The sequence below is a fragment of the Mangifera indica genome, chromosome 13 (assembly GCF_011075055.1).
Source record: "Mangifera indica cultivar Alphonso chromosome 13, CATAS_Mindica_2.1, whole genome shotgun sequence".
Lineage (NCBI taxonomy): Eukaryota > Viridiplantae > Streptophyta > Magnoliopsida > Sapindales > Anacardiaceae > Mangifera > Mangifera indica.
In genome coordinates, this window is record NC_058149.1 from 8,989,886 (window position 1) to 9,011,607 (window position 21,722).

At 33.0% G+C, this 21,722-nt stretch overlaps 1 protein-coding gene across 5 annotated transcripts; it reads left to right on the forward strand.

The window, feature by feature from the left end:
* The first annotated feature begins 5,147 nt into the window (after positions 1-5,147).
* On the forward strand, positions 5,148-21,610 carry LOC123195025 (serine/threonine-protein kinase tricornered-like). Of its 5 annotated transcripts, none has more exons than XM_044608579.1 (13): positions 5,148-5,528; positions 7,021-7,195; positions 7,367-7,450; positions 16,069-16,310; positions 16,450-16,693; positions 17,321-17,400; positions 17,510-17,594; positions 18,385-18,516; positions 18,604-18,717; positions 19,563-19,610; positions 20,061-20,145; positions 21,006-21,074; positions 21,184-21,610. In XM_044608579.1, exons 1-13 carry the CDS (start codon positions 5,398-5,400, stop codon positions 21,273-21,275), a joined length of 1,581 nt encoding a protein of 526 aa, XP_044464514.1. In that variant the 5' UTR covers positions 5,148-5,397; the 3' UTR covers positions 21,276-21,610. The 5 variants fall into 5 exon arrangements, with proteins under 5 accessions (XP_044464514.1, XP_044464515.1, XP_044464517.1 ...); XM_044608580.1 differs by having other exon boundaries at positions 21,024-21,074; XM_044608582.1 differs by having other exon boundaries at positions 21,161-21,302.
* Positions 21,611-21,722: the final 112 nt, after the last annotated feature.

The following is a 21,722-nucleotide window of genomic DNA, read 5'->3' on the forward strand; positions in this document are numbered from 1 at the left end:
TATTATATAATGTGTTTTATTAATAGACAATTAGAATAGTTTGATGAAAAAATTAATCAATAAAAACAGTTTAAAAAATAAAAATAATAGATAATTTCAGATATTTCGGATCAATTCAAATATTTAAAAGTTGAGTTAAATTTAAAAATTTTGATACGATTCTTATTCGAATTGGATTAGAATTAAAGAACTTTGACATAAAACTTAAACTGACACCATACAAATATAATTCGATGACCCAATCTGTCAAATCTTACCTTACATCGGTAAATCTATCAACTTCTTCGTTAGATCATATGCTGGGCCTATATTTCCTTATTTTTAATTTCATAATTAACAAAAATTTTGTTACTCACTCGATTTTTCTGCAAATAATAGTTGTATTCTTCTGAAATACATTAACAAAAAATAATTTGTCCCCAAGGTATATTGTAATTCCAAACTCACGCCCATCAACTTTCAAAAATTCAAAATCCCACTTATAAGTTAATTTCTGTTAAAATTTTCAATTATAGTTAAGAGTAAAATTATAATTTTAATAATATTATTAAAAAATATATAAATTATTATATTTTTTTCAAGTTTTAAAAACTAATAATTTTACCCCATTTAAAGTTTTATAGTTTTAAAAAATCACATTTTCCCTCATCTAGGGTTTCTATCTTTTTCCCATTTCAATCGCCCCCTAAAACTTTTAAAAACTTCCATTCATCCCTCTTTTGAACTTCAATTTTCAACATCCTCTCCATTCATCTCCAACCTCTTTCTTGCCTAAGTTGAGTCAACGTCGACCTTGTTTTACCCTAACTATCCTCTGGCAACGTCGATGATGAGAAACAAGAAAACCCTAGATTGGGGGAAACCCACAAACCATTGTCCAATCCCAATGATTCTTGACCAAACCCACAAATGATTCCCAGGATTCTCAACCAAACCCACAAACGAGTGCAATAAAGAGATAGAGATCTCTTCGTCGCATTGTGCGATGAAGAGACCTAAAGATCTCTGTCTCTTCGTTGCATCATAGTTTCTTGTCTCCAACGTCGTCGAATAATAGCTTAGACAAGACAAGGTTAACGTCGGCTCATCTTAGGCAAATGAGGAGGTTGGAGATGGACAAAGAGAACACCAAAAATTAAAGTTTAAGAGGAGGTGAAACTGAAGTTTTTAAAAGTTCTAAAGGCGGTTAAAATGAAAAAAAAGATGAAAACCCTAGATAATGGAGAAAATATAATTTTTTAAAATTTAAAAACTTTAAATAGAAATAAAATTGTTAGTTTTTAAAACCCAAAGAGAGGAGAAGTAATAAATTATATTTTTTTAATATTAGTATTATAATGAAAATTTTATTCTTACTTTTAATAAAATCTTAAGAAAAATTGACTCATAAATAAGATTTTAAATTTTTAAAAATTGAGATATGACTTTACAATTGCATTATACCTTGGATGGGAAAAAGTCTTTTAGCCAAATTAATTTTTTTTAGACTATTTATCAACTTAAGAGTTTTGGATCTATCTATATCGTTACCTACCGCCTCAGCGAGAAAAAACGGATGGCTTGAGATGTAATTAAGGGAATATAGGCGTGTCATCTAACAGCTAGATTTATGTTTAACAGTTTTTATATATTTATTTAGGGCAAACGATAATTTTCCACCCAAATTTTAGTTCAATTTTAAAAATATATTTATAATAGATAAAAAATTTAAATATCTATCTATTTTTAAATTATTATTAAATTTTCTGTTAAATATAAGGTTAAAACTATTATTTAACAATAATACTAAAAAATATATAATTTTATCTTATTTTTTCTTTCAAATTTTAAACATTAATATTTAACTCTCATATCTGAACTTTAAAAAGTGACTCCCCCCCCCCCCCCCTTGAATCTCTAATTTTTTCTTCACTCTAAACCTCTTCCCTCCGACCACCAATGACAAACATGGTTGGAGGTTAAACGACGAGTATAATACAACAAAGAGTCGTCCAGTGAAGATAACGCTTGTCGTCCAACGTTGTCCAAAATGGATAACTCTTCATCTTCCAGAATGGACGATGCTTTATTGTCCAGAGATCTGGATGATAAAGCATAATCTAGATTTAGACGATGTTCGTCCTCCAAATCTGGATGATGATCGTCATACTTGGATGACAATCATTGTCTAAAGGATAACATCTGGATAAAAACTCTTCCATCATTAGTTAGTCATCACCGGAAAAAGTGATTAGATTTCAGAAGGAAAAATAAATTTTTTAAAACTTCATTCAGGAGAGAAAATATTAGTTTTTCAAATTAAAGGAAAAAATGAGATAAAATTTTAATTATTTTAATATTACTATTAAAATGATAAATTTATCACTTAATCCTAATAAAAAATATATAAATGCGTTTTAATAAAGTAAATTTTAGATAAATATTTAGATTTTTTATCTATTATATATATATTTATCATTTTAACAAAATTTGGGTGAAAAATTGTCCTTTTCCTATTTATTTATTAACTTCTTTTTCCCTAGATTTATTTAGATCATCTGTGACACCTGAAAGCTAGATATCGCAACCCTTCAGAATATAATTAACTATTTTTTAAGACATCGTAAAGATCAAACAGATTTCATTATGTTAGACTAAGCTAGCTTTGTTTGGACAATGCTTTCGTTATTAAGACAAAAAGTTTCTATAATTTACGATGTATTTAGATGAATCATCTGAATTCATTAAAGTCAGACTTTTCTGAAAATAATTGAGAGAGACAACAATGGTTTAGGATAAAATGAAAAAGTCTAAAAAAACAGAGATGATGGTAAGAGAGTAAAAAAATAATTATAGGTTTGAATGGCTTTTTAAATTTTAAAAATATTATTAGTTTTTAAAATTATTAGAAGTGAGATTATTAATTTTTAAAATTTATGAAAAAATATAATAAATTATATTATTTTTTAATATCATTGTTAAAATAACAGTTTTACTTTTATATATAACTAAATTTTTAATAAAAGTTTGATGACTGAGATATTTAAGTTTTTAAAATTTTATAGATAAAAGTTTAAAAATACACTAAACCTTAGGTAGGAAAAGTTTTTCAACCTTATAATTATTAGTGTTTTATCGCACATTATATGCTAAGGGTGTGTATAATTCAATTCAAACCGTAAAATCGAACCAAACCGATTAAAAATTATAATTTGGTTTGGTTTGGGTTATAATTTTCCAAAACTTTTTTTTCAGTTTGGGTTGTGGTTTGAGCAATTTTCAAACTGACTCAAACCATAAATCATATTTTAATACATACATATATATAAAAAAAACTATGTTTGACAAAATTTCTAATAAACAATTAAATGTATAACTTGTTTTTTAATATTTATTTTACTTTTTTTTGTATATGTGTATAGTATATTTATTTTATACGTGTATATTATGTTTTAGAAAATTATAATTCAGAGAATTTTAAAATATTAAAACTATAATAGTTGAATTGTGTATATCATATAATTTATCAAAAACTTAATTTATCATATCATGTATCATATTATATGATACACCTTTTAAAAATTAAAATAATAAATTATTAATAAAATATTATAATTAAAACGTCATCATTTTGAAAAATATTACAAACACCTTTAAAATTTTAAAATTTTTCATATACACCTCTAATGTATTCATTTTCTCTAAAAAAATATATCAATTTGTATAAAAATATGTATCGTATCGTAAGATACATATTGTATCATATAATACGTTTACTGTATCGTATTAATTCAATATACCTTATAATACGTATTATTTTCTATTTGTATGGTATCATATTGTAGAATACAATATATATCGTATATCGTAGGATACTAATAATTATGTTCAAACCGTAATCTAAACCGGATCAAACCGTATTTTTTCAGTTTAGTTTGGTTTGAAATTTTTTCAAACCGTTTTTTTCAGTTTGATTTAAAAAATCTCTCAAACCGCGCCGTGCACACTTATATTATATGCATCATACTATATATGATAATGTAGACAAAGATGCATCAATAAAATTATGTGTACATATTTTTTATACGTAATTTAAATATATAGATGATATATCGTTATATGATTGAATAATTTTGAAGTATATATAAAGTAACCCCTAATTATATAATAATATATCGTATCTGTATCTAAATTGTATACCAAAAATATATATTTTAAAAGAGTTATATTATCTATTACTTATATATAGTATCACATGATTGGATATTATTTTATCTTTAACTCAAAATCACTCAATATATTAATTTATATATTCAAAATAAATTAATAATTTTATTGATTTTAAATAGGCCAAAGCACTATTTCCCACCCAAGGATTGTTGTTTTTCCAAGTATCCCTTCTTTAACTTTGAAAATCTCAAATACCCACCTATGAGCAGTTAAATTTAACGGTAGTAAGGGTAAAATCATCATTTTATCTATAATATTAAAAATAAACTAAAATATAATCTCTTTTTCCTCTCCTAAACTTTGAAAACTAAAAGTTTTCCCCCAACCAAAGTTTTAAAAAATGACAGTTTCCCCCTAGGGTTTGGTTTCCAGATCTCTAGCGCTAAATCTAACAATATTGCCAATCGGCTATTTCTTCCGAAGCTTTCTCTCCCTTCAACGGTTTCTCTTTACCCATTTGAATGTCTGTTCAGTGTCAATTTTCTTCTGAAAGATGAAGAGTTTCGTCTTCCCTGACAAAACTTTTCATCTCCCTTCGTCTTCTAAACCTCGTTCGACATCGATCGAGCGTCCAAATAGGTGGAAAGAGACCATCGAGGGAGAGAAAGCTTCGAGAGAGATAAACGCCCAACAATGACATCAGATTTAACGTCAAAAATCTGAAAACTAAACCCTAAGAGAACACTGTCATTTTTTAAAATTTAAATTGGGGGGAAACTTTTAGTTTTTAAAGTTTAGAGGAAAAAAAAGATAAAATTTTAAGGAGTTAGGGTTCTGTTAAATTTAATTACTCATGAATAGATATTTGAGATTTTTAAAATTAAAAGAGGATATTTGGGAAAACATCAACCCTTGGGTGGGAAATAGTCCTTTGGCCTTTTAAATATCTCAAAACTTTATTTACATATATATATAAAAGTTAGAGCGCTTGCGCCCATCACTCGTCCACTTGAAAACAATCGTTAAACTTATTGCTGCAAAGTGCCACCAGTAAACTAAGCGCTCAGATCCCCTGCTTCCCAAACCACGTGAATCACCGATTTCCGTCATTTTAACATACACATGGCGCGTTAGCACTGGTGCATAAGTGAGTGTATGTACACAGTGAGTGGCATCAATCTTTTAGTCGTTGCAATTGATAGTAAGTCACTTCGGGGGAATTTTGAAGAGAGAAAGTGAGTGAACACCATGGAGGAGACGGAGGAGGAGGAGGAGGCGTTGGGGTCCAGTTTGACGATGGAGAAGGTGGCGGCGGCAAAGCAGTTCATAGAGAATCACTATAGAGCTCACACGAAGAATATTCAGGAACGGAAAGAGAGGTGCTTCGAAATCACTTATGTTGTAATTGTAATTTCTAGCTTCTGTCTGTTTGGTTGCTTACAAAATGGAATGCTGTTTCGGATTCTTCGCTAATTAATGATGTTTTAGTCAGACGAAACTAACTTAACTGTTAGAGTTGAGTTTTACGGTTGTTTTCCAGCGTATTCTTGTGTTTGATAAATGAGATATCAAGGGGAAGAAGTAGTGGTAAAACCGTGTTTCTTTACTTTAAGATAATGTAAGACTTGAGATTACAGGTGCTCAGATTGCTCTTCTTACTTAATTTCGTTAATAGTAATTAGATTAGGGTCAGTAAACCTGATTTATTCAAACTCTGGTAGTCTTTTTGATTACTAATGCTTGTGCTATTTTCTCTGTTTGAAATGGTTGATCTATTTTCGTTGAGGTAATGAGTAAAATGTTCAAGAGATTTATTTTTAGTAATGAAGTTATAAGATCATGGATTTTATATGTATATCGATATTTTGGCTGAAAACGGGTAAGAGGATGATGATCAAAATATCTAAACAGTGGTCTGCTTGGATAAAGTAAGAGGCTTATCAGCTGTCACTAAGTTGTAAATGCTCGATTTTATGAGAGTTCATACTTTCTCATAGAATTTCATCCTAAAGTATGAGTAGGCTCAACTTAAGTTATAAGATGCAGCGGGTCCCATAATCTGTGCCCTTTTCAAATATTTCAATGTTTTGAGTTTGACTAATATGGCAAGTAGGAACTTTATGTTCTTATTACGATTTTATTGTTTTACAACATGTAAAATCTAAGAATATTCTCTGCTATGATATTGACTAGCTGCTGTTAAGTTGCACAGTCAACTGAGAATTTGTTATAAGTCGGGTTCTTTCTTGTTGTTGATTGGGCTGAATCCACCATTGAATTGATTGAAAGCCCATAATCTAGTATATTAGATTGCTTTCTAGTTTGGAACCACAACAATGATTTTTTTTTTTTTTTTACATTGTAAAATGATGTGTGGTTCCCCTGTCGGACTTTTGGACTTGCATTTGTCTATTGTAGATTGTTTTGTTAAAAAGGTATTATTTTGGGTTTTTACTTTTTATTTACATCCAATGGCATGCTATCTCTGATACTCTGACTTTCTCAAGGATTTTCTGTGGCATGGTTGGATACTTACTAGTTGCATCCATCAACCTGCTAGTTGTAGTATAAGCATTGATCATAGTTATGAGTGACATAAATCTACATTTTAAAACTCCTAAACATCTTTGTTATTTAGATCTTCATTTAAATGGTGATCAACCAAAGTTTATTTAGAAAAAGCTTCAATGTTAAAATGGCTCTTTGATGCTTTGGCTTTTTAGTTTCACTTCTACCTAGCTACTCTTTTTAGTCTCAATAAAATTAGTTTCTTCACATTGGTGTGGTCTTGATGAAAAAATCTCCAATTGGTGCAAATTGACTAAAAGGTTGTGTTTTAGTAATACTGGAACAATTTTCTTTCATTTGCAGACGATGGGTGTTGGAAAGAAAATTAGCTTGTTCAGATGTGCCCAAGGAAGAACAAATCAATCTCATAAAAGATCTAGAGAGGAAAGAGACTGAGTTCATGCGACTTAAGAGACAGAGAATTTGTGTTGATGATTTCGAGCTTTTAACCATTATTGGGAGGGGGGCCTTTGGTGAGGTTAGAAATTTGTACGACACACCTACAATGCATCAAATATTCTTCATTCTCAAATTAATTAGACAGCTAACACTTTTTGTGAACAAGTTTTGTTTTTTTTCTAACATATATTTTTCAAACTCAACTTTGACATTTGAAAATCACTTTACTCATAATTTCTTAAACTTTCAGGTTCGATTGTGTCGGGAGAAGAAATCTGGTGACATCTATGCCATGAAGAAGTTAAAGAAATCTGAAATGCTTAAGAGAGGACAGGTGAGATGAAACTTGCTACCCTTTACAATGTTGTAGTTCTGCAACTTAATCTACAAAATAATTTATAGATTTTTCTTGATGAACTGTAACCCAGTATATGCACCACACAAATCAAAGTTGGTATATTTAGCTATTGAGGATTAGAAATTTGCATCACAGATTGTGTTTTAGTGTTATTAGCAGAGTATTTTTCTTCAAATCATTTCAAGTTTGGGCTGTTGTTTTTTTTTATCGTGCAATATTATTTCATTAAAATTGGTTTTGAGCAGCCACTTTGAGCCATTCACGTCACTAAATTTTGGTGTAAGTACTTACCATAAGTTTGGCTAATGTGTTTGGATTTTGGTTGCCAAGTGTTTCCATTTCAGTAACACTGTCAATAGATTCCACTTATCTATGTGTGTGTGTACGAACATGTATTGACATTTACACAGATGAAACAAAGGCCCAAAACTTAATGACTACCAATTTGTCTTCATGCATGTTCAGTAGAAGTCTGATTAAAAAATTCCATGTGAGGAGTTGGATGATAAAGGAGAGGGGGGCCACTGCCATGTAGCTTTTTAAATAATTCACTCTTAAAAAATAATTATAATGTATTAAAAAAGGCAACTCTAAATTAAATGAAATTGAACTATGTTAGTGATACAAATTGAATGGTAAATATTTATCTTATTATTCTTCAAGAATAATTTTGGTTTATATACAATTGATAATAGAACATGTAACTTAAAAATGAGAAATAGATGATAAAGGAAAAATGAGACAGTGGCAATGTGGCATGGAAAACCCAAAAAAAAGTGAAATTTGGTTGAAAAAATATTTGAAAAATGAGAAAAAGTTGATAAAGAGATAAAAGAAAGTTAAAAGAAGGGAAAAAATTGGAGGTGACGGAAGGAAAGAAAAAAGTGAAAGAGGGAAAAGGATGAAAAAGAAGCATTATATAAAAAAAAACAGAATATATATATATATGAAAAAATTACCCATCTTGAGGACAAAGTGTTTTCCAAGGGAAGGATAATGTTAGGATAAGCGACACTTGTTATCATCCTATAGGATAGATTTTATTATAAAAAGTGTAGTTAGGTTTCAAATGAAAAGGAAGAAAAAATATTAGGGTTTTGTTTTGTGGGCAACCTTTAAGAGTTGATTGTGGAAGGTTTTTGGTGCCTTGAACGATAGGAAAATAGTAGGTTATAGACTCTTTGAACTATCCAGTTTATCATGTAATTCTTCCAAATCAATAAAATCGTTTTTATTTTATTTTGTTTTGTGTTTTATTTTCTGTTTTGTTAAATAAAAGATTGGAATCTTAACGTATTGTTTTTTTTTCTTTTTTTTTGGATTTTTTTCTTGGGTATTTTTTTTTCTCCCTCTCTACCAATCGTCTAGAACACATTTTTTTTCCTCTTTTTTTACTTTGCCAGTTGACCCAATTATTTCTTTTTTTTCAATTATTTCTTCTCTTTTATTCACCTATGACTTCCTCCCCACCTTTTCTTCTTCTATTTTTTTTCCTTTTTGCGACCACATTCTTAGCATTGATTTTTCTTCGCCACCGCCATACCTTGTTGACTCATCTTCTCCTGATGATGATTCATCTTTTTGTTAGCCTCCACCATGACTCTGACTTCTTTGCCATTTTGTGATGACAGTTCACCTTTCTGGTCATAGTTGCCATTCCTTTTGGCCTTTCCAATGTTGATTAACCTTCCACCATCATTTTCAATCATCGATCTTACCTCTAGTTGCAACTTTTCAACTTTTTGACAACTTTATACCTTCCGCTAGCAACCCACCAACCTCCTTGGCCAGCGATTTGTGCTCCAATTGTTGTGTCTTCCTATCTTCCTAGGGCCATTTCAGATTCTTCCATTTTTTCCAAGGACTCTTAATTTCTCTACCATTTTCCAATGTCAATCTGTCTCCCCCACCAGATCTCATTACTCTGATACCATTTTATTAGAAATCCAACCACATTTTCAACCTGTGATGAAATATGAGATAAAAAAAATAATTTTGAATCTTATTTTTTGAATTGATATTACATAGTATTATATAGTAGATTATAAGAGAAAAAATAGGAAACTAAATCACTCCTAAATTTGGAAAATTGTTTAATCCCTCTATTCAAGAGATTTTAAATTAGGTACTTCCTAATCTAATTTAATCCCTCCATTTAAGGGATTTCAAATTAAACTTCTTAATCTTATTTACAACTCATTACTTCCTAATCTATTTACAACTCAGCACTCCCCCTCAAACTGAGGAATAGATGTCTTTCATTCCCAGCTTGAATACAAGATCATGGAATCTCGAACTGTTTAACCCCTTTGTTAGAACATCAGCTAATTGACATTCTGATGGAACATAGGACATACACACTAATCCTTCTCCAATTTCTCTTTAATGAAATGTCTATCAATTTCAATATATTTTGTCCTATCATGTTGTATAGGATTATGAGCAATATTGATAGCTGACTTTTTGTCACAATAGAGTTTCATAGGACCTTCCCATTTGACTCTCAAATCATCTAGGATAATCTTTAGCCATAGCAGTTCACACAATCCTTGAGCAATAGTCCTAAATTCTGATTCTGCAGATGATCTTGCTACCACATTTTGCTTCTTACTCCTCCAAGTTACCAGATTACCTCCAAGGAAAGTACAATACCCTGTAGTTGATCTTTTATCCACTGGAGAACCTGCATAGTCCACATCAGTGTAAGCTTCTAAAGTAAGAGTATCGTTCTTCCTGAACAGAATTCCTTTCCCTGGATTGCCTTTCAAGTAATGCAGCACCGTGTAAGCAGCTTGAAGATGAGGTTCTCTTGGATCATGCATGAATTGACTAATCACACTCACCGAGTATGTTATGTCTAGCCGAGTGTGAGCAAGGTATATGAGTTTACCGACCAACCTTTGATACATTCTTTTATCAACAACTGGTTCTCCTTTAGCTTCTCCCAACTTATGGTTGGGATCCATTGGGGTAGAGACTGGCTTACACCCAATCTTCCCTGTTTCTGTTAATAAATCAGTCACGTACTTTTGCTGAGATATGAAGATCCCTTGTGTGGAATATGCCACCTTAATACAGAGGAAGTATTTTAGTTTCCCCAATTCTTTTATCTCAAACTCTCTTACTAGTCTCTGTTTCAATTCATGCTTCTCTTTCTCATTATTTCTAGTTATTATGATGTCATCCAAATACACTAGAAGAGCAGTCACTCCCCTTACAGCTGAATGCTTAATGAAGAGAGTGTGGTCACCTTGGCTTTGTTTGTACCCAGAATCCTTCATGACTTTTTCGAATCTCCCAAACCATGCTCTAAGAGATTGTTTTAATCCATAAAGGGTCTTTCTTAGCTTGCACACTTTGTTACTTGTGTCCCTTTCAAATCCTGGTGGGATGTTCATGTGGATTTTTTCTTCTAAGTCACCATGAAGAAATGCATTCTTAACGTCATACTGTAGGAGTTGCCAATTAAAGTGGGCAGCCAATGATAATAGAATTCTCACAGTATTCATTTTTGCAACTGGAGCAAAGGTCTCCTGATAATCAACACCATAAGTCTGAGTGTACCCTTTGGCTACCAATCGTGCTTTATATCTCTCAAGTGATCCATCAGCCTTGTATTTTAGTGTGAAAATCCACTTACAATCAACAATGTTTTTTCCTTTCAGTTTATCAACAATCTCCCATGTTTTTTTTTTTTTCTAATGCACTCATCTCCTCTCTCATAACATCCCTCCATTCCCTTTTTGACAATGCCTCAGAAACAGTGTTAGGGATAGATATGGTATTTAAATTTACAATAAACTTTTTGTGGGCTTGTGTCAGGCACTTAAGAGAGACATAGTGAGATAGTGGATAGAATGGTCGTTTAGTACATTCTCTGGCACCTTTTCTAATAGCAATGGGAAGGTCTAGGTCGTCTGTTGGGTTAGTAGATGTTTCAACAGATTGTGTGTGTAAATGTGGGTTAGATCTTACCATGATTTCATTTCCAGAGTCTGAGTTGGATTCTTGGACCTGTGTCAGTTCTGGAACGACCTTTCTCCTTGAATACACCTGAGAAAACCTTGGAAAATTGTGAAGGACATTGGTTGGGACAAGAGATGACTTAGGTTCAGTGACAAAATTGGGTAACTCAGATGTGATTGATTTAGAGGACTTGGGTTCAACAACACTGGTTGGAACATGAGGAAGGTCAAGGGTTTTAAAAGGTTCAAATGATTCACAAGTATCGTCATCTATCATTGAAATCTCTCCCTGAAGAGAGAACTTGGAGAAAAAAGGTGTATTTTCTATGAAGGTGACATCTACAGAGATGTAAAATTTTCTGGATGAAGGATTGTAACACTTGTATCCCTTTTTTGTGGATGAGTAACCAAGGAAGACACATTTGATGGCTCGAGGGTCTAGTTTGCCTCTATGTTGGTCGTGGACATGAATAAAGGCAGTGCACTCAAATACCCTAGGTGTAAGGCCATTAGAGGTTCTAAAGTGAGGGTAGAAACTATTAAGGATCTCTATAGGACTTTTGTTGTCTAACACACGTGAGGGAAGTCTATTTATCATGTATGTGGCAGTAAGAACGGCCTCTCCCTAATAGGACTTAGGAACATTTCCTTGAAAGAGTAAAGCTCGGGTGGTATTAAGTAAATGCCCATTTTTCCTTTCAGCTACCCCATTTTGTTGAGGTGTGTTGACACATGATGAATCATGGATAATACCCTGTGAACGAAAGTAGGGTGACAAAATCTGGTTGAAGTAGTCTCTAGCATTGTCTATTCTAAAGCTTTTTATTTTAACCCCAAATTGGTTTTGAACCATTGAGTGAAAATTAGGTATAACAATGCTAACATCAGATTTTTGTTGAAGAAGAAAGAGCCATGTAACCTGAGTGCAATCATCAATTAAGGATATAAACCAACGAACTCCAGAAACATTAGGTATAGCAGAAGGACCCCATATGTCACTATGAATCAAATGGAAAGGATGAGAACTTCTTTTATTGCTAATAGGAAAAGATACACAAGTGTGTTTTGCCAATTCACAAATGTCACAATGAAACTCAGAAATATCTAATCCTTTGAACAAATGAGGAAACATGACTTTTAAAACCCTAAAAGATGGATGACCTAGGCGTAGGTGATACAACTAAATGGTATCTTTATTCGAGGAACTGAGAAAAGACAAAGACAAATTACTCCTACCCATTTGAGATGATTCAAGGTAGTAAAGGTCGTTTCTTTCTTTAACAAGTCCAATCCTCCTCCTCGTGCCCTGATCCTAAAAAACACAATAAGGGAAAAAAATTACATAACATTTAAGATCATGGGTAAGCTTTTGAACGGAAACAAGGTTGGTCAAAAGTTTTGGTACATGGAGGACATTTTTAAGGATAAAGATAGGTGTGATATGTATATCTCCGAACCCTGCAACAGTAGTTAATGAACCATTGGCCAATACAATTTTTCTATTACTTGGGTATGGGGTATAGGTGTGGTAGAGTTGAGATGTGGGGGTCATATGGTCTGTAGCACCAGAGTTTATTATCCAAGAGTTGATATAAAATTTATCTGAGGCATTTATGCAAAGAGGAAACGAAGGTTTACCTGAAAGAGCCAAAAAACAAGCTCCAAAAGGCTTCTCAAGAGACCCCAACAAACTTCTTAGCTTCTCAATTTCTTCACTGTTGAACCCCCCTGTTGCAGAATTTTCTTCAGTTGTTTTTAGCTCCACCATGTGTGCTTGAGATCTCTACTGCCCCCCATGGTTTCCCTACTCTCGGCTTGGTGGCTTACCATTCAACTTCCAACATTTCTCTTTTGTGTGCCTTGGTTTCTTGCAATGGGTGTACCAGAGATTGTCTTTGTTCTCCTTCCATTGGTTTTCTCTCCCCGGGTATTTAGGCAGATCACTCTTTCCTTTCTCCTGATGATCTGTTTTTGCTACTAAGGCTAACCTTTCCATAGTTTGTGGTTCAAGCATAACACTCCTTCGACTTTCTTTTGCTCGAATCAATGAAATTGTCTCTTCTAAAGATGGTGTGTCTTCCTTGCCAAGGATTTGTAACCTGACTTGATCAAATTCAGGATCCAATCTAGCCAAAAAATCATAGACACGGTCTTTTTCAATGAAGCTCTTCAAGATTGCAGCATCCTTAGGGCATTTCATCTCGAAAACTCGGTAATGATCGAGTTCTTGCCACAGATTTTGTAGTAGGTTTGCATACTCTGTAACAGACTTGTCTCTTTGCTTGGTAGCTGTAGTTTTGACCTTGATATCGTACACTTGAGCAGCATCACGAGCCTTCGAATATGTGCGGCGAATGAAGTCCCAAATCTCCTTTGCTGTAGCAAAAAACATACATGTGTCGCTAATCATGGGATCCATGGAATCCCATAGCCAGGACATAATTATGGAATCCTCTTCATCCCATGCTTCAAACGTTGGGTCATCCTTTACTGGTCCTATTCCAAGAAGATGGTTAAGTCTTCCTTTGCCTTTTAGGTATGTGCGGACAAATTGAGACTATTTGAGGTAGTTCTTTCCATTGAGCCTATAAGAGGCCCGAATATTCTGTAAATCTCCAATTTTCTGAACATAATTAGATTCTTCGAATGGGTTAGACTTGCTAGAGACAGTGATTTCAGAGGCTGACATGGTGGAAAAAAAACACAGCAATTAAGGCTGCTTAAACAGGAATCAGAGAAGAAAAAAAACAGGAATGACAGCAATGAAGGCTACTTGAAGAAGAAAAAGAGAAAATCTCAAAAAACCCTATGCTCTGATACCATGTGATGAAATATGAGATAAAAAAAATAATTCTGAATTTTTTCTTCTTATTTTTTGAATTGATATTACATAGTATTATATAGTAGATTACAAGAGAAAAAATAGGAAACTAAATCACTCCTAAATCTAGGAAATTGTTTAATCCCTCTATTCAAGGGATTTTAAATTAGGTACTTCCTAATCTAACTTAATCCCTTCATTTAAGGGATTTCAAATTAAACTTCTTAATCTTATTTACAACTCATTACTTCCTAATCTATTTACAACTCAACACAACCAACTAGCCAACAACCAACACATAAAGAAAACAAGAACATTTTATTCATTAAAGGGGTATTTACATGGATAAACCAAACGATTAGAGTCGGGACCTCGCATTTTCAGCCGTGCGAGGCATTGAAGACCTCCCATAATTACCCTTAAGGCTGCCCACAACCCTAAGATTGCTTGAAATTCTTTAATTCTTTTCTTACCCCTTTAATAACCATAACTATTTTTTAATTTTAAAACATAACCTATAACATAAGTCAAGTGTCTCCCTATCCTAGCATTACCACTTCTTTTAAAACCACATTGTCCTCAAGGTAGAAAAATTGGATTTTTTTTCTTTTATATATACATATTGGTGGAATTTTTTCAAATATCTTTTATTCTCCCTTTCTACCAATTATCCTAATTATTATATATTGGTGGAATTTTTCAAACCACATTGTCCTCAAGGCTGCCCATAACTCTAAGTCAAGTGCTCCCTTTTTTCTCCTCGCTTGTGTTTTTTCTTTTCACCTAGGCTTTTACTTTCAGCTCTTACTGTCAACACCATACCTTCTCATTTCATCTTCTCCTAGTGATGTTTCATTTTTCCATCAACCTCCACTGCGACTCTTCAACTTCTCTGTCTTTTTCTAGCGACTTTTCACCTTTCCAGTTGTTGTTTTACTCCCCCTCCCTTTTAGTCACTAATTTTACCTCTAGTCACATAGATCTCACCTCTTCCAATGATCCACCAACCTCCTTGGTTGTCGATCTGTCTCTTTTGCTAGATCTCACTACTCTTATACTATTTGTTGAGATTCCAACCATTTATTCAACAAAACAGAAATTAAAACACAAAAAATAATAATAATAAAAAAACAATTTTATTGATTCAAAACGGTTAAACAATAAACCAGACAATTCAAAGAGTCCAGAACTGTTTGAGGTGTCGGAGGTCTCCTCCAATTAGCTCTCCAAGGCTACCCACGAAACAAAACGCTATTTTTTTTTTCCTTCCCATTTGAAACCTGACTTTCCGTAATAAAATCTATTTTGTTGGATGAGGACAAGTGTCACTTATTCTAACACAATATAAAAAATTATACATATATATATATATAAGAGAAAAAAAATCCACTTTTTCTGTGTTGAGGACAAGGTGTTTTTTTAAGGGGTGGTAATGATAGGATAGGGAGACACTTGTCTATAACTTGTAAGCTAGGTTTTATTATAAAAAGGGTTGTTATGGTTATTAAAGAGGGAAGAGAAGAATTATCGAGTTTTGGGTAACCCTAGGATTGTGGGCAGCCTTAAGGTTGATTGTGGGAGGTCTCCAACACCTTGATTGGTTGGAAATGGGAGACCCTGACTTCTCGAATCATTTAGTTTATTCATGTAAATACCCCTTTAATGAATAAAATGTTTTCTGTTTTAGTGTTTTGTTTATTTGTTGGTTGTTGGCTGTTTTGGGTGATAATGTGGTTAGATTCCTAACACAATTTGTGTCTTTGTAAAATGTTTATTGGTTTATTTAACAGAAAGTCTTTCTACTGTAGGTAGAACATGTTAGGGCTGAGAGGAACTTACTGGCTGAAGTTGCTAGCCACTGCATAGTGAAGCTCTACTACTCATTCCAGGATGCAGAATACTTATATTTGATCATGGAATATCTTCCTGGCGGTGATATGATGACTTTGCTGATGAGGGAGGACACATTAACTGAAAATGTAGCTAGATTTTACATTGCTCAAAGTATCCTGGCTATCGAGTCAATTCACAAACATAACTACATTCACAGGTTAATACTTAATACTTGAGCTGTGCACTTGTGTTATTGAATTGTGTTTGAAGTTGGCATATGTTAAGATCTGCCCTGGTATTAATTTTAAGGTAGCTATTTGTCTTTTCTCATTAGTTTATGCTCACTTCCTTCGCAGAGATATTAAACCTGACAACCTTCTTTTGGACAAAAATGGTCACATGAAGTTATCAGATTTTGGCCTTTGCAAGCCTCTTGATTGTTCAAATTTGTATGCAATTCATGAAAATAAAACCATTGATGATGAAAATATGGCAGAACCAATGGATATCGATGGATGGTTTCCTGATGCAGATAATAAAAGTAGTTGGAAAAGTGCCCGTGAGCAGCTTCAGCACTGGCAGATGAACAGAAGGAAATTGGTAAGCTATGTAACTTATATTACTATATTGCATAATTTCTTTGGATGCACTACAGATGATTCTCCAACACCATATATGGAGATGGTTGTCATTAATTAATTGAAGAAAAAGAACAATTGTTTTGTGGATTTTTGAATTTTGTCATGGTTTAACCGAGATCAAGTTGGAAAATTCTAGATTTTTTAATGTTTCAATTTTTTGCAAACAGATTTTCTTACACAACTTTTGTAACACTTTTGATATTGTTTTCCTTCAACTTTCGGTTTCCTTTCAATTTGGACCAAATCTTTGTTACTGAACCCTAAATGGAGCCTTAGAACAAATTTGTCCTTTCTGAGTCTTCATTGTCTACATCATCGAGCATTTTCCAAACCAAACAATGATTTAATGCATATTTCCAATTATGATCCTTTCCCTTTCAATGGGCACAGCAAGTATGACCTTTTTTCGCTAAAATTACAACTTGTGACAGTAAAAGAGCAATATATACAATTAATCACTTATAGCATGTCCATATTTACTATTTGTGTACTTTATTTATGTTTTGAACTGCAGCAGTTTAGATGCCAAAGATTTTTTTCTTTGGGGGGAACTAATAGCTGTCAGTTTTATTGTATGATTTTGAAGGCTTTTTCAACTGTGGGAACGCCAGATTACATTGCTCCTGAGGTTTTATTAAAGAAAGGATATGGCGTGGAATGTGACTGGTTAGTCTCTTTTTTAGTGGCAATCCATCTTGATAATTTAAATATACACTTCCATTTGTGTGGTATCTAAACAGTATTTATTTGCCTTTCCTATTGGAATTTTATTCAGGTGGTCACTAGGAGCAATAATGTATGAAATGCTTGTTGGATATCCTCCATTTTACTCAGATGACCCAATAACCACATGTAGAAAGGTGTGTTTATGCTTTTGGTTGGTATCTTGTTCTCAGCTCCATATGATCTTTAATATGTTTATTTTTTTTAATTGTTTGTTTGTTTAGTTTTACGCAAAAAGCTACTTCTAAGTTCTAAACTTCTGCTTTGCATAACTACTTGGTGTATGACTTTAGTCCAGCCAAAAAACATTAAAGGATGCAACAATTGTAAGCATGAAAGAAATCTTAGATACCATTGATTTAGTTAGTATTTGTTTTGTTGATTGAACTTGTGACATTCTAGCCCTTCATTTCATACGTTGAAAAGCAAATATAATGGCATTTACAATGATACTGAAGTACATTTTTCTTGAAATGGGACTAGATAATGGTGAGACTTAAGATGTATTGTGTTAGAATTAGATGATGATGATAATAATAATAATAATAATATTGTTTTTATAATTAAGAAGACTAATGAATAATTATATTGTTTTGAAGCCTATAACAATATCTTTGCACCATTTTTCTTTTTGGTAACTGGGGACCCAGCCATATTGGTGGGATAGATAAACCCAGAACACAATGACCAGACTCACAATTATTATACCAGATAAATCAGAGTTTTATAAGTGTGATAGAGACTCAAACTCAGGTTTTCTTCTTGGAAGTTCTAATACTCCACCAGTTTTGTCAACCTCTGGGTTTATCTTTGCACCATTTTACTTTTTGGTTCAAGCTCTGTGCCTTCAGTTTTGTTTATTTTTCTTTTCCTTTTACTTTCATATGATGTAGCCATTTTCTTTCTGACATGCTATTTTACTGTCAGATTGTCCATTGGAGAAATCATCTAAAATTTCCAGAAGATTTGAGGTTATCACTTGAAGCAAAGGATCTCATTTGTAGGTTACTATCTGATGTTGAACATAGGTTGGGCACTGAAGGGGCACACCAGATTAAAGTAAGGCCTTTAGAATTTTCGAAAATGTAAATCATCTCTATCAACTATATTTTCTTTCTTATATTTTCCAAAATTTTATTGTATCAGTCTCATCCTTGGTTTAAGGATGTTGTATGGGATAAACTTTATGAAATGGAGGCAGCTTTTAAACCAGAAGTCAATGGGGAGCTGGATACCCATAACTTTATGAAGTTCGATGAAGTAATTTCTGAACTCACCTTTTTTCATTTTTCATGATGTTTGTAACTACCATTCTAGTTTTGGTTAGTTGGGCATCTACTTTTGTTTTGGATTGGTATTAGACCTGCTTCTGATTATTTGAACGAGGATTACAAGAAGGTTAGTAAAGATGTGAAATTCATTAATGTTATTCTAAGTCAGAGTTGACAGACTAAGTGATTTAATACTTTTATTTGAAATATAATGACCAGAAATAAGCCCAAGAAAGTGTAAAGCTTGAATTTAGCATTAGCAGTCTCCTGAAATGGGTTATTACATTTTGATCGTTATTTGTCATTTATGCAAATTGTATAATTTGTTAATGATATTTTCCTTTTCTGAACCACTTGTTGATTTTACTCTTATTTATGATCTCTGGCAGTTATATTAACAAAAGAAATTGTTTTAGCAGAGAATTATAAATATTTGGTTTTTCAATTTTTTTTTTTTTTCTGGATCTGTTGGTCTTATCTAAATTGAGAATTTGATATTGCTGTATACTCTAATGGGGTGGGGTGTTCCAGTGATCAAAAAATAGACAGTCATCCATGTTATGGCTGCAAATTAGAGGTAGATGATTATCTATCACATGTGGTTGAACATTTTCCTGTAAATAGAGTGAAAACATGCTCATTGGAAACTCAGTAGCCCAATTTCTCTGCATATGCCATGTATAAATTGGAAAGTGAAGGTCCTCTAAACTTGCACTTTGTTTCTTCTTTGTGTTTCATTATGTCATTTTCAATGCTTTGTTCATTGTACTTGTCCATGATGGTGCTTTTACAAAGTTTCTTGTGCATAAATTGACTTGTTAAACTTTTCTTCAGTTGAATCCTCCAGCATCAGCAGGAACTGGTTCAGGGCCGTCACGGAAGGTTTGTATTCATCATCTTTTTGCATAGGCATAACTCAATTCATTTATACCTTTAGTAAGTTTGTCCTACATCTCTGCATAAGATGGTAGAAGGAAGCAGAATTAGGTGGTTACTGAGCAATGACTGGCAAGTGTTGGGCTCCAGATAAAGAGGTGTGAATTTCCACATATCAGCAGGTTAATATGAGAAGTGTGAAATGGTTAGATGCAGGTGCAAAATGACTGCTCATGCAGTTATGCTTCTTTTTTTTCGGTGGAGCTAAGCAGGAGAGTGTGTGTGTACATGGTGCCTATGAAATCTTTAATGCAAATTTTCTTACCTTAAACATTTCTTCGTACCGATCCATGGTTTTCTTATTTTCAATATTTTCTATCGTTGCTACTAACCCAACAACTGGCTGCTACATCAAAACTATCATAACATCTAGTATCCTCTCCCCTCTTCTTACAGATGTTATTAACTCCCAAAGATTTGAGTTTTGTTGGCTACACATACAAGAACTTTGATGCTGTGAAAGGGCTAAAACATTCATATGGTATGTTATCTCTTGCCAAGTGGTAGAGATTTTTTTATACTCACTGTTAAGTATAGTTTTGTGTTTTATTATTCAGCATGCTTGTAATTCTCTTGTGAATTTGTTGAAGCTTGATTTTATATTCACAAAACTGCATAAACTCCCAGATTTTATTGAACCATTTGCTATTGCCACAGTATACAGATGTTGGGAATGCCTAGAACTGATTAACCATATTTGAGATGGTTGTAGATAATGTACAATGTTTATTTACTTTTGGAAAGGGCAGGTAGGGCTTGTTTCATAATTGTGGAAGAGATTTGGCAGTCTGTTGCCACACCAATATTTTCTCTGGCTAGTAAATTATTTGTTAGAAAGGAACCTGTGAACTTGTGCAAAATTTTGCAACCTTATAGGTGGATTGGAATGGGTATTTGTAAAGATATAGATTGAACCATCATGGCCTCACTCCAACTGTGATATAAGTAATAAGAAATTCAATTGAAGTGTTGCTAGGAAATATGGTTAAGGTGCCATTTGAAAGTTTACTTAATGAGTTTGCAGTCATTTTTGAAATGTTCTATAGGGAGAACAGGCTTGCTGCTTATAAATGCTCAGATTTAGGCTTGTTATCACTAATATATTCATTGTTGACTCAATAAACTATCAAATGTTTCTGATGGCTTGAAATTTAAAACAGTTTCATTGAGAATAAGTATGCCTGGTTGATCTGTTCCATATTTCAACTTCTGCCCTTAGTTTAGAGTGGTTTTGTTGGATTTCTTCTGCTTTTAATTTATGCTACGAACTTTTCTCATTAAAAAAGTTAAAAGAAAAACTGTCCTACTCTCTGATGGGGGAAAATTAACTTCTGGCTTGAGCCATTTCAATGCATGCAGATCGCGAAAGAAATATGTCACCAGAAGAGCCACCAACAGATTCTATATCCAGTATTGGATCTCACTTTATAATCATATTCTCTTTTCAAGTCATAGATATCCTTCACAATTGCAGGATTTCTCATTCACTTAATTAGGTTTGGGTTGCTAATATCTGCAGGTGAACCCATGGCAAATAGTATTCCTAAACGGACAGCCGAAGAAACAGAGGTGCAGATGGTTGCAACATCAGGTGACCCCATGTTACCATAAAGCAAGTGACAAAATGGCCAAGTTTCAGGGTGAATGTTTGAATACAATTGCTTGGTTATATTGAGGATTTCCTCTAAAAATCTGGATTTCTTGCATGACGGAGTGTAGAGCAGTCTTTTAGATGCACTTGGAATGGTCGATGGGGTTTATCTTTTAGGAGTGAGAGATCTATATGATATAATTTATAGCAGTGTTGTGGAACTTATGCCCTGGCTGCCCAGGTTGGCTGTTGTTAAAAAATGCCTTCTCTTGTGGCAGTTTGTGGTCAATTTTCAATTGATTCAGAACAACTGTGTAAACTTTAATCTTAATTAAGCGAGAAAATATTTTAGGTATGACACTGTTTCTAGGGCTGGATTTAACTGATTTGAACCCTCCTAAAGTTGAGCTTAAACTTGAATTTGTCAAACTCACCTCAAGTTATTCAACTCACTTGAAGGGATCTAT

Coding starts and splice junctions, on each gene's coding strand:
- LOC123195025 (XM_044608579.1), top strand. CDS start 5,398: ATGGAGGAGACGGAGGAGGAGGAGGAGGCGTTGGGGTCCAGTTTGACG. Junction 16,694..17,320: donor AGATGAACAGAAGGAAATTG/GTAAGCTATGTA, acceptor ATGATTTTGAAG/GCTTTTTCAACTGTGGGAAC. Junction 17,595..18,384: donor CAATAACCACATGTAGAAAG/GTGTGTTTATGC, acceptor TTTTACTGTCAG/ATTGTCCATTGGAGAAATCA.